General features: G+C 41.6%; 1 protein-coding gene across 2 annotated transcripts in view; it reads left to right on the top strand.

Moving 5' to 3' along the window:
• LOC139993227 (uncharacterized) overlaps window positions 1-13001 on the top strand; it is a 37099-nt gene that overhangs the window by 10337 nt on the left and 13761 nt on the right. The window contains exons 4-5 of one of the 2 annotated variants that reach the window (XM_072014747.1): window positions 1940-2050; window positions 4408-4707. In XM_072014747.1, the coding sequence (XP_071870848.1) occupies window positions 1940-2050; window positions 4408-4707 (411 nt within the window). The remainder of the gene's footprint in view (window positions 1-1939; window positions 2051-4407; window positions 4708-13001) is intronic. The other variant, XM_072014748.1, reaches the window with a different exon arrangement.

Raw genomic sequence — 13001 nt, 5'->3', positions numbered from 1 at the left:
TCCCTAACAATTTCTATTCGAGTATCGATGCTTAGAGCCGTATTACTCTCCTATCGATGTACCATACAAGCTGATAGTAAGAGAACGTACGTCGATGATAATGTAAAGTATCATTAGACTAGTTTCTCATTCTGATTCCTCCTCGACTGTGGAAAACGTTCAACCAATTTCTCGATCATGCCTGGAAACGAAAACGAATGGAAAAGGTAGCCATGAATCGGGTGGAACGACCGGAGAAAAGGGAACGAAACAAAGTGGCTACCGGGTAGCCGTCACCGTGGCCGAAAATCATCGAAACGTTCCCGGCAAAACAATATCGATGGATCGGCCGCTGTCAGTCAAAGGTTGAAATTGAATTTGCTTGTCCAGTAATTGCTCCGCGTTTGGAATTTCGATTAGACAGGAATACACGACGCGTTCGTCTCTCTCGAAATCATTTTCCCTTGCCCTCGTAAAAAAAAGCCCTTTCCATAGCCATACACGTTGGTTCCAAGCTTAAGTGTTGCAACCGTGATTCAAAATATCAAAAAATCCATTTGAATTCTTAAACAACTAGACTAGAACGTGGTTGCAGCGGTGTATTACAGCTTATAAATATCAAAATCGGCACGATCATGGATTGGGAAAGCACGTCTCGGGGAGATGGTGAATTTTAGAGCGAATCGGAAGCAGGTTCATCCAGATGGATCGAGAGAAATCGCGCGTTATCGAACGATATTATTCCCAGTAGCCGTCCATTGAAACTATACAGAGATTGCAATTGAAAGATATTACCGGATGATTGGAAAGAATCCTTAGATCGAGATACTGGATCACTTGTCTCGATGAATTCCTTGTTTGTATCCACCGATTCGTCCAAGTATCGTCGTTGTTTGTATCTACCGATTCATTGACAGTAGGTTAGAATTCTAAAGCACAAAAAGAAATGAAAATCATCATTAAAGTACAGTTAGCTTAGAAACAGTTTGATGATACCTATCTGTAGTGGATCAGCGATAAATGGTATGTTTTGGTGTTCATTCGCTAATCATCAAGGTCCTACCCGATAAGCTTTGCATCTTTTCTAATAATTCCTTTCCAAATCGATTCTTACATTTACGTTATTCCCGTGTCCATTTATCATAAAGCTTGCTAGTACGAAAATGTAAATCGCACAAAATACTGTCAGATCAGGTAAATAACGAAATTATTTCAAGTAACGGGGCTCGACTGCTCCGAGCTGATTGGCATCATTGAAGAGCAGAACCTTGCTTTGTCGTTCTTTCTGAGAAAAGAATATTTTTACCATAAATTTTCACGAAGAAGAAAAATCTAGCAAATAGAGAGAGAGAGAGAGAGAGAGAGAGAGAGAAGAAGAGAGAGAGAGGAGTATCTTCGTACAAGAATGAAAAGGAAAAGAAAGGAAATATTCGATTTCTCTAGAGTCTAGAGTCTAGAGTCTAGACTGACCTATTTCCTATACCATCGAGGAGTAGGAATTTTTCTTTATCGTTCCTTCCAAGAAGAGGAACTTTTCTGCGATAAATTTTTACGAAGTAGGAAAATCTAGCAAATAGAGAGAAAAATAGTTTTGTACGAAAGCAAAGAGGAAAAAAGAGGAAAGATTCGTGTAAAATTCTCGAAATGCTGGCAGACCACGACGTGAAGGAGGACGTAAGACGAGCGGAGGGAGGGGCCCGTTATTAGAGAGGAGGAAAAAGCCGCGCTATTTCCGTCCTCTGGGGCTGCCACACTTTGATTAGATAAGCCCACCACTCGTGCTGCGGAGATTGGAATTATTGTTCTCTCTCCCTCTCTCTCTCTCTCTGTCTCTCTGCTTCACCATGTTCAACGAACAGGCGAAGGGGCAATCGGTGAAGGTGTTATATCACGATCGTTCTTGTTTATTGTAATTAACCGCCTTTCCGCTTCTAGATTCGGATAGCAGGTACGTTTTCAGATATCCCGAACAGGCACGACGCGATAGCGAAGTCAGGCCTTGATGATCTAACATTCGAAGAGATCCTTGGTGCTCTGATGTTGGATCGATCGAAGAACAATCCTCGTTCAGGTGTGTTAGATCCCCTTACGTAGTTGTGAAAAGCGTGAAACTAATTAAATACCGTGACTCGTGTATCAACTCACTTCTTTCGTCCTTGTTTAGTATATTCGACGATCCTGATTCTAGTCGGTTCATTCTTTTCACTATTGTTGAGAGACATAGAAATCCGAAGAAAAGTTATGCAAATTTGATATAAAATATAATAAAAAAAACTTATTGTCATAGCAAGTCGTTTCTTTGACTCTTGATATATTCCACGGTCGTTACGCTCCTCTCTTCATTCTTCTTTAATGGAAACATTATTTAATAAAAACATCGAATAAAGCAAAAGAAATTGTAGGAAAAGAATCTTGAGAAAAGTAGTGATGAGAACTTAACCAAATACATATTGTCGTATCAAGACACTTGTTCCTGTAATATATTCGATAATCATATTCCTGACTTTATTTCTTTTTAATAGAAACATCAAACACTCGATGACACAGCGAGAAATCGAAAAGAATCTCTTAGAGAAGAGTTCAGAGGGAAAATTTCTTGAAAGGTGTAATTGAAACCTCTGCCTCGTAGAAAGGACGAAAGCGCGCTGCCTTGCTCTCCTCCGTCGCAATCCGTGATCCATTCTGAATTATCCGCCGCCGCGCTACATCCCATTCTACTTTGCTCCTCTTGAATGGAAACACCTCGGCGAGCCATCCAAAAAGAGTGTCGGCCGGTACGTTTGGAGCATTACGAGCGTCCGGTACGTGAGAAGTCGTGGGATCCGGTCGAGGAGCTGAACACAGAGCTCCCTTGTTTCTCCTGGCCCGGCGATCGTGGTAGTCGGTAGCGAGGAATAATCTTGTAGGCATCGGTTGGCGCACCGGAGCTGACCATCTGGGCTCACCGACAATTTCGTGCAGTTTGCGGTCGAACTTTATTTGTCGTTCGCCCTCGTGGCCGAAGTTTCTCTCTTCCTCTCACAGCCGAGCGTGTTTTCTTTCCTCTTTCAACTACTATTCTCGTCTTCCTTTTCGTTCCTTCTCTCACTGGAAGAATAACAATTTGCGCCTCGCGAGCTCCCATTCTGGGCTTCCTCTTCTGATTCCGAGAGGAAAGGGGAACGTGCTCTACATCTCTCGATCGACGCCGATCCTCTCCAACCGTGTGCTCTTCGAGCGAAAAGTGGAACGAGAAGATCTTTTTTCAAGGAAACGTAAAGGAGAAAAATTATCCAGAGCTTCCTATAACGATCGATATTTCGCGGATAAAATGCCAGAGGTTATATAGCCTACTGATTTTGCCACTGAATGTCCTGTTCAGTGATTACGTAAACACTCGAGCCTATGCACGTGGCGCATAATGTGCATCGCCGTATAACGATACACACGGACTGCGTGCATATTGCGATCCGCCCCAATAGAGAATCGCCATGTTCGCTGTGTATACTATGCAGGCAACGCGATACTTGGCTCTGCCAGAGCTCCATCAATTCACCGGCGGTGGTTGGAATGTGCGAGGAATGCTATTGAAGTCGATCGAGACGCGAGCTACTCGAATTTCTTAATTATCCCTCTCTATTGGGCTAATTGCACAAACATATGTCTTCCTTGTCCCTCTTCGTCCAGGATGCTGGACATCCCTGCTTTGAATAGCAAGATTATCCAATCTTCCTTGCGTCTTTGCGCGCTTCTTCAAATCTCTCGATGTTTACACTTTGAGTTGTTAATTCAAAGTATAGTACCTGATTCTACTGGCATCGTAATTTATATTTCAATCTTTCTCTCATATCACTCAAAAGGAAGAATTTGCATAAATACTCGTTAATACATGTGAAATGCGTGGTCGTTTTTGCAAGTGGAAATTTAATCGCACGTAATTTCCGTCAAACATTATATGTGTATTTAATTGGAGAAATTACCATATGAGTGTTTACTAATTAGTTTAGTTATGGTGAGTTTATAAGAATGACCAGTTCTCCGGTTCAAAGTTTCTTGGCACGTAGCTGTTACAGTTTTCCTTCTAATAATTTATCTATTAACAAATTCTTGAAATAGAACAGACGATGCTTTTAGCTTTTTACATTTCACAAATAGTACAGAAATTTATATTTCTAGCAACTTCACGGTAATTTTTCAAATTACATCTTCTTAACATTGAATGTATGTGACTTATAGCAGATTATGGGGAACAACATTTTATATGCACCAACCCAAAATGTTTTAATCTTACAATTAGAAAAATTCGCAAGTTTGGATCGAGAAAGACTGAAAGAATGCAGTAAGATTAAAGTTGTTTTCGGTTTCGTTTAGGATATAAATAAATTCACTGACGCATAAAATGCTAAAATTGGAGAAGAACTGGAGAGAAACGTGTTATTTATCTTTCAGGGCAGACACACATTCCTGGATTGGCGCGAGTTCCCGCATTGTCCCGAGTTCCTGGACTGGCACGAGGGACCTTTCCCGACGCACCAAGCCCGTTCACTCCCTACCTACGGGAACCAGAGCCGTACAGGAGGAATAAGCATCACGTCGGCAACAACGTCACCGCGAATTCGGTTAGTGGTGCCTGTACCAACCCCAACAACACCGATCCGACCGCATCGCCTGCTTCCAGTACACACCTCGGGGCCAATAGTGGCTCCTCGGCTCATCAAGATTGCTACAAGCACAGTCCTCAGCATGGTGGTGAGTCTCACACCTTTCACTATAGCTTTCGTGCTTCTTTGTCGACTTTAACGCTGTAACAGCAGGCTAATTACCAACAAATAGCGTTGTGTCATAAGTTTTAGGACGTCTATGTGATGTTACGTTTATTGGAAGATTCTGATAGATTTTACTTTATTTGGTATCTTATATCGTAAGATGCGAATTTTGCATATATTTGTATAGTACATACATGAAATTTGACTGCATAATGTGAATAAAATGACAAATTTCTGTTAAAATAATTGGAAAATAGAAGCGGTGAGAAATTTATACTTGGCGCCTCGATATAGTTGGTAGCGTAACTTTTAGGACAATAATTAATAAAGTATGGTTTAGGTCGTGTCTGTTGGACAATTTAATATCCCAAAATATTTGAAGTGGGAAGGTAAAGCTAATAAATAAGTGAAGAGATACACAATATCGTGCACTAGGAATTAACACACACCTGACGCTAGTGTAACATAGTGTTAAGCTTTGAACGCTCGTGAATTTCACGAATCATTCTGGCATTCTGATAATAACAACTTGTTTTCTAAATTATAATTAGTTTAATCGAGATACAGATATAAGACAGTCTTCTCCGATTTCTCGATACAGTGGATTACAAATATAGAGGAAACGAATCGGTTAGAATCAGAATATCCAAGCTACGTGGCTAATTAATTATCAGAGCTACTTGCACAATTGTAGTAATATTTTTAATGCGATCTTATGAGTCACGTAAAACTGCTTCCAGCCATGCAACGAAATTCGTTAACTCGTGACTTGTGAATTTTCTCCAGTTTTCTTTCGCATTTGTTAGATTCTAACGCTAGTTCGATCGAGTAAGTGCGAGAAGATAGAGGCCGTGTCTTCCGGTCTGTTTGCTCCTTTCGTTTCGATAGCGGATACTCTTCGGGCATCATCATCTTTCGCTCACGACCAGCATCCTCGTGGCTCGTGGAGCGACTCGAAACTACGCACAAACCCCACCCAACCCCTTCTCCTCTATCAAAATGGGGAGGAGGAGATGCGATGGCGAGGGATCAAGAGGAGGGGAGGTCTGCCGTTTCGCGAGGTAATAGTTTCATACCTCGTTCCGGCTCTGCACCCTCTAATTCAACGTAATAACGACCTGTTCAACCTGCCGTTTCCATCTCTTCTCTCGCTGATCTCCGCCACGATTCACCGTTGGATCTCTCTACCATAAGGCAAAAGTGTCCTGTCCTCGCATTGTTACATTCTCGTTGCGTTCAGTAAACAGATTTATCCACCGTTTGATTCGTTTTCTCATCATTTACCATGAATCATAGCCTCTAGATGGAAAAAATTCTTGAAAATTTCTGGAAATCGTTTAAATTGATCTGACAAGGTTAAGCGGTAACTTTTTAAGAAATATTTCGAGGCCAGTGAAGGTATCGAAAGAGTCGATAATTCAAGATGCAAAAAGGCGGGAAACTCGGCAGCCAGTTTATTTCTGCATGGCTCGTCTCGCATCAGCGGTCTCGACCTGATCAAAGTTAAGTAGACGCGCCCCTAGCTGGCAAGACCTCTTTGAAGCTACGTTGCGGTTTCTCTTTGCCCTAATCTCCTCCTCCTCTTCGACCTCCGCTACCTTCTCCGTCGATCGTGCTCCCTTCCGGGCCAACTTTGCTGCACCCGTGTCACCTTCCTGGATCGGCCACCATTGTAATTACCTCATCTGGGGAAGCGAACTTTCCCTCGCCATTCTTCTTTGGTTCGTGCAAGACAGTGGTTTACATCTTTTCTTTAACCCACCGTTTGTGACCAAACCATGTTATATGAAGATTACAGGGGAAGTACACGATAGGTCGCACTTTCTATCTTTCGCGAGGAAACGGTTTTGAGATTTAGCATTTTGTCAATTAATATCATATTATCGGACTTGTTTCTGTGTTTAGTTCTGGCATGAAACATGTATTTTTTATTAACAATTTTACAAACTTTACTCGTAATATTACGATATCGAGACTACCGAATTTGACTATAAAAATTTGATACAATTAAAGAAACTCTTCGAAAAAGAACCCTTCGTTGAAAAATAAGAGTATGTGCTACGACTTTTCTTTGCCAATGCTTTACAAGCAATAAAATCACGAAGAAGTTACTTTGGCGATCCCTCAAAGGGTTTGGAAAATAGTTCATTTTTCGACTCACGATCGGGATCGTTCGCCCATAATATAAGTATTTTCACGCCTATCACATGAATGGAAATCTCAGGAGAAATGCTTGCTTTACCAGTCGCTCATTCATCTCTCCTCTCCTGCTCTTCTCTTTCTTCACGCCTAATGAGCAGATGCAAGGGCCGGCACACGTACGAATGAGCTCAGAGTGCGAAATGAGCGTCGGTGGATGCAATTTTCTTCCTCCTCCTCATCGTCTCCTTCCATCGTAGCCGAGTCTCTCTGTTCTTCGGTGTTTTCGAGGCAGGCCACCGATTCAGTGATCCCCACTGAATTTACAGTCGGTACAACCTACAAGACAGGCCCGTGCACTCACGTACGACTCACGTGCACGTCTGCGTAATACCAGGGATCGATCGAGAAGCGATCGATCGATCGAGAGCTGGATCCATGTTGTTTTTGCCGTTCGCTGCTGGCACGAACTCCTCCTTTTGTTTCGGGCTCGGTTCGCTTGCGATGCCAGACGTTGTTGAATCGAACCTCTATTCCTCCCTCTTGCTCCCCATCTTCTTCGTAATCTTCTTCTTCTTCGCCATTTCGTCTCTCTTTCTGCACCGCCACCGGTCTCTCCTTCGCGTGATTGCTCTCTAAATCTCACCTACATGATCACTGTCGATCGTGACTCGGCCAGCCGCGTTTACGGACTATGAATCAAACCGCCGTGCCTCACTAGACGAGGAAACTTTCAACGCTATTAGTAGACTGCGTGTATTTATGCAAATTTAGATTTTTATGAACGCAGTTAAAGAGCCAGGGCTCAGCAAAGATTCGTCCCGTCCATTGAATAGTACAACGAGGATAACACTTTGGATATTTCGCATACTTTTGCAAGTATTGTGCGCGTTCCATCCATGTTTGCGCATTTAAACTTTCCATAAATCAAAACACGCATTCTAGCTATTAGGTTAGATAGAATTTCTGTATTTGTTTTCGGCAAACGAGTAACATGATAGTACATACTTTCTACTGTATGAAGTATCACAAGGAGATGCAAACTGTTTGTGGCTAGCAAATTTGTGGCTATTAGGATGGCACAAGGACAAGAGACATGTATCACTGTCTACAAATATTGGAACACCTGTTGATTTCATAGAAAATATGATAATTCATATGAATTACCATAGATTATCACCGCAGAGATGCGATTAATCGGTGAAATTTTTGTACGCAAGGTAACGATTCAAAATACAGAGAAAAAGTTTTCGGCGATTGTTTGCAAGGATTATAGGAAACTAATGGATTAACAATAGTATATTGACGACTATAATAATTCGATTGGAACTTCATTGACAAGATTTTAGATAAATTAAGTAGGCAATTGAAACGAATGGAATCATTTATGTTTTTACCACTAAAATCATGACAGTTGTTTCTCATCACATTGTTAATTAAATTCCAGAATATAACACATACGATATGGGCATACAAATTTCCTATGATAAGTATTGGAATACTTTCATGAGCCAATGTACAATCAGAGTAGCATTCCGTTCGCCAACCTTCTTTCCAATCTCGAACACAGTACACGTTTCTATTCGTCATAAACGCACCAGAAACAAGCTCATACAGCAACAATCTTGGCTAGAAGGTTTCTGCAGGTGAAGAAAAAAGGGAAGCGAGCGTTATTCCTGTCTCTTATAATATAACCGTGTCCGTTTCTCGTCTTCTTCCCTGGAGTCTCATCTCGAGTCGTGATCGGGATAATAAGGCTCCGCCAGTGGCAAGCGGGCCGAGTACCTGAAGAGCTGGTGCAGAGAATCGAAGGAAGAAGGTTGCAAGTCCTCTTGCCTGTTGGTCGAAACGAGAGGGGCGAGAAGAGAAAATAAAGAGGACAGGAGAGACAAAGATGTTGTTGACGTAGTAGGGGTAAGGATGCTGATTATGGGGTGTCAAACAATCACGCTGATTGTATATTCTCCGCTGACTTCTTCTGTCTGCCTCGACGTTTACTCGTAGTCGCAACCTAAAAGCGGTGGATCTGTCTTGCTTGCTCGCTCGGCTGCTTTCTTCGAGACGTCGCGTCGTAGAAAACGTAGAAACGGGCAACAGCAAGGAATTACGTTAAATTATGTTAGACGATGTCTTCTACCGTTTAGTGTCGAAACTAGTCAAGATTCTTTCGAGGCAAGATGCATAAAAATGGAGAGGAACAGTTTGTCGTCGCATCAAGTTATTTCACAAGTGTGCTCCTTAAAGATTAAAGTGATCCACTTTTCGCAAATTTCTTAATTTCACGATACGATAGATAATTAACTTTCGGATTTTTATTTCATTCGATGACTAGACAGAAGAGTATCAGAATGAAATGATTGGAAAACATGGTTGGAGTAATCTGATAGATTGCAACATATTGAAAATATGTAGGTAATAAATCTACGATATTCTGCAAGGGACAAATAACATTGGTTTAATTATTACGTTGATTTAACATAATTAATTCAGCCTCGTGATTAATGCCAACAATATTTCCTAAATATTCCAAAAAGTGAGAAAAACATGTATTTAAATTACTCAAGATTAGATGCAGAGATAGTTTCGTTATAGACTTTATCAGGCAGGAAACGTCACTCGCGATATTTTACATTTGTGGCCTCTATTTTCCTCAGAAATGCAACTCATACCCTGAAGCTTCGATTATAAAGATCGCATAAATATATTTGTGTATCCATCTACCGGTAATTGGATAGAAAAGTCGAAGAAGCGAAGGGGAAACGAAGGAGGCAAAGATTTTCGAATCTCGCGATTCCCACGTGCCTCCACTCGTGGCAGAGAACACGGCTATCTCTCTGCTCGTTTCTCTGCCTTTTTCTCCACCTACTGATGATTGTCGTGTTTCTTACTGGTGAACGAAGATTTTGTCCGACGGGGCTTAATGGAAGGCTAGTGCGTGCTTGTACGGAATCATTATTCCTCCTTGGGATGGTTGGGAATTTTAGTTAAACGGTACTCTGCTACTATAATAAGATAGAGAGAAAGAGAAGGAAGAGAGGCCTTTGTCGTTTAATGTCAAGCTGCGGCCGGATTCGCATAGAATTTCATCTGGAAAGTCAGTTGCCATTCTCTCGAACGCGGTACTTCTTTTTAATTCTCGCGGCTGGTATCACGTGTGGTTGATTAAATTTCTTCGTCACGTCGGCGCCTTCGAAGCGTCTGAGGTCTGCCCGGGGAAAGGGTTACCTTTCTTAAAGGGGTGCGAGGGAGAGAAGTTGCCAGGCAATTAGGAAAGTGTCACACACACTCCTTTCGCGAGTCTCCCTCGCAACACGCCAACCCCTATCATGCTCTATCAGCAGGTTATTAACGTACAAGCTTAAACTTGCCGCGGAAACTCTAAAGGATCCGTGACACATTAGGAAACGTGCAATCAACACCCTCTTTAAGTACATCATTAACTATGAAAGTCGGCTTGCTCTTGTTTTCACAATGATTCAAGAAAATATCGACGTTCTTGGTCTTATTTCTCAGAAAATATCTTTCCTGATATATACAAATTTGTGGAGATTTTAATGCATCAAGCATTCTTCGTCTCATTTTTCTAGCTTTTTAAAGACGAATTTTCCTTTCAACATTAATATAATCGCTTTTACGTATTGTGCACAAACATTCGTAAAATTAGGATCTTTTCAGCTGTAATTAATATTGAAATACGTCGATGTATCGTTGCAGACTGTGAACTGCAGAATGTGAAATATGGTTCGTTGAGGATACTGGGTTCTGGCTTTCATTAGGTGAATTGCATGAGAAAAATTATAGTAACCCAATAATCTTCTAGAAGTTACCTTGACACATATCGTACCATTAGCTACGTAAGAGTTGAAAAAGTTCCTTCGTATACGTTGCACATATTTGTGGGAATTTTAACGCTCCTTTCGCTTACTATAAGTCACGACGCGTGTAAGTAAGGAAACTTGGTCGCAAACGAGGCTTCGATGCTCACCGAAATGACGAACGCGACCGCAGAACTTAATTAAACTCGTAAATCCGTCGCCACCGTCGTCCCAGACAGCTACGACCGTTGTTGCGCCTTGCTACTTATTTCCCTGCTCGCAGTCGACCAATCACTGAACTCTATTTTGAATTCATGCAAACGCACCCTTCGTACGTTGCAACAGGACATCGTACTTCCTCAATGGAATCTTCGCTCTCGTTAAGAAAAAATGACCCATAGAATGAAAAGTTTCAACGAGTTCCTTTTCCAAGTATCAAACAGCTTTAGGAAAGATTAAAGTACTTTTCGGTTTTCAGTGTCTCACAAAAACTACTTCAACACTTGGCGTAGAAAACTTTGTACATATATTACATATAAAACGTATCAAAGAGTTTAACTTGAGCATCAAAGAGTTAACTTGCAACCTGAAACTGAAACCTGAAAATGTATACAGGTTACGAGACATTCATTGCAAACATACGGTTAGTAAAGAATTAGCATATAATTCGAATACTGCTCTTAAACGCAGTATTATTATTATTATTATTGCTAAGGATGGTCTTACTGAATATGTGGCTCGTTAATATAGCGACTAATCGAATACTTGTTCAAATACTTCGGCGATCTTTACAAAGTACGTGCTTGCGATAAATATCTTAAAACTTCTGCGTGTATCTTCGAATTGGTTTCAGATTTTACCGATACACAGCCATAATAATCTTGCCTTATTACAGTACTAATGAAATTTTTTAATGTTTAATATAATACTTATAATATATGTTCATAAGAGCTTTCTATAAGTGTTGATATATTTTCGCTAGCCATTATAAGTACATTCAGGATCATGGAAGGAGAACTGGACGAGATCCTCGGCTTCCGCAAAATGGAATTTCAGAAATCCCTGGGCTGCGGTGCTCGGTGAACTTTATCGCCTGTCGGTTTATCGCGTATCCTGGTGACACGACATCCTTCGTGTCCGTCCAATCAGGCGCGCACTTGGCGGACGACTCAAGGAAACCCGTGGTGACCGCTAGGCCAAGACCGCGATAATAACCGGGACGAATGGAACGTTTCGTTTCCACGTATTGCCCCTTTCAAATGCTCAGGATCCAACCGAGGTGCTTTCCGGAGACAGCCGGAAGTAGGTTCCTCGTGATTCGATCGCGTTTGATCGCTCCATCCAGTAGATAAACTGACTCAAATAAGCGACAGAGCGTAATCACTTTTTATTATTTGGTGTCTCTATTTTGTCTTTATTATCTAAGATCCTTGTTGTTCAAGATCGGAAGATCCCGTTTTCTATTTTTCTTTTTTTTTTTTTCTTGTTCTTTGTTAGAGAGAGTTGTTACAATTTATTTGATTGTGCAGAGAGAGAGAGAGAGAGAGAGAGAGAGCGAGAGAGAGAGAGAGAGAGGGAGGGAGGAGAGAGAGAGAGAGTTGAGAATCTAGGATGAGATAGACGAGTTTTGGCACGAGGGCTACACTTGGGAGGAGGGTGGATTGAATCGAACCCTTCGCCCCGAACGCATCCACGCTTTTCCCACGACGCTCTCTGCTCGTTCGACGTACGCTGTCCCCGGCTGCTTACCACTGAAAAATTCGTTTGTGGGTATTTTAAGAATGTAGCTGAGTTCTAGAGACGTTTAGAGAAAATAGAACTTTTGTAAAAGAAGAAATATCAGAAAATATACGGATATTACGTGTGAATATGGATATATACGAAACATAAGAAGAATTTGTGTTTCGCAGCTCAAGAAAATTCAGCTCTGGAAGGTTCAAGTTTTACAGCAAAATTATCGCGGCACGCCATCCTTTTAATCTACTGTTAAACTATTAAATCGATAGAAAAGATAACTTCCAAGAAACAATATTCTCTAAATAATGACTCGCTTTGTAAACGAATTGCGAAAGTCAGCGTGGATAAGAATTTCTGAAGTGGATCGATTGGCTGGCTGATGGATGAACTGGCCGAAAATCGAGGCGTCCGGCAATCATCAGGATACTCGTTCGAATCGATCTGAGAGATGATCGAGGGACAATCTCGAGCAAATCGATCGAGGTCGATCCGCCGGCTCGAAACGTAGAAAGAATTGAGCCGGACGAGCGAAGCGAGAAAGCAGTTCACGATCCAGAGGATCCCGCTTCCCGAGATCGTCATCCTA

Source organism: Bombus fervidus, chromosome 12 (assembly GCF_041682495.2).
Source record: "Bombus fervidus isolate BK054 chromosome 12, iyBomFerv1, whole genome shotgun sequence".
Classification (NCBI taxonomy): Eukaryota; Metazoa; Arthropoda; class Insecta; order Hymenoptera; family Apidae; genus Bombus; species Bombus fervidus.
Note: the sequence above shows the minus strand (reverse complement) of the source record. Positions and strands in the feature narration are given on the sequence as shown.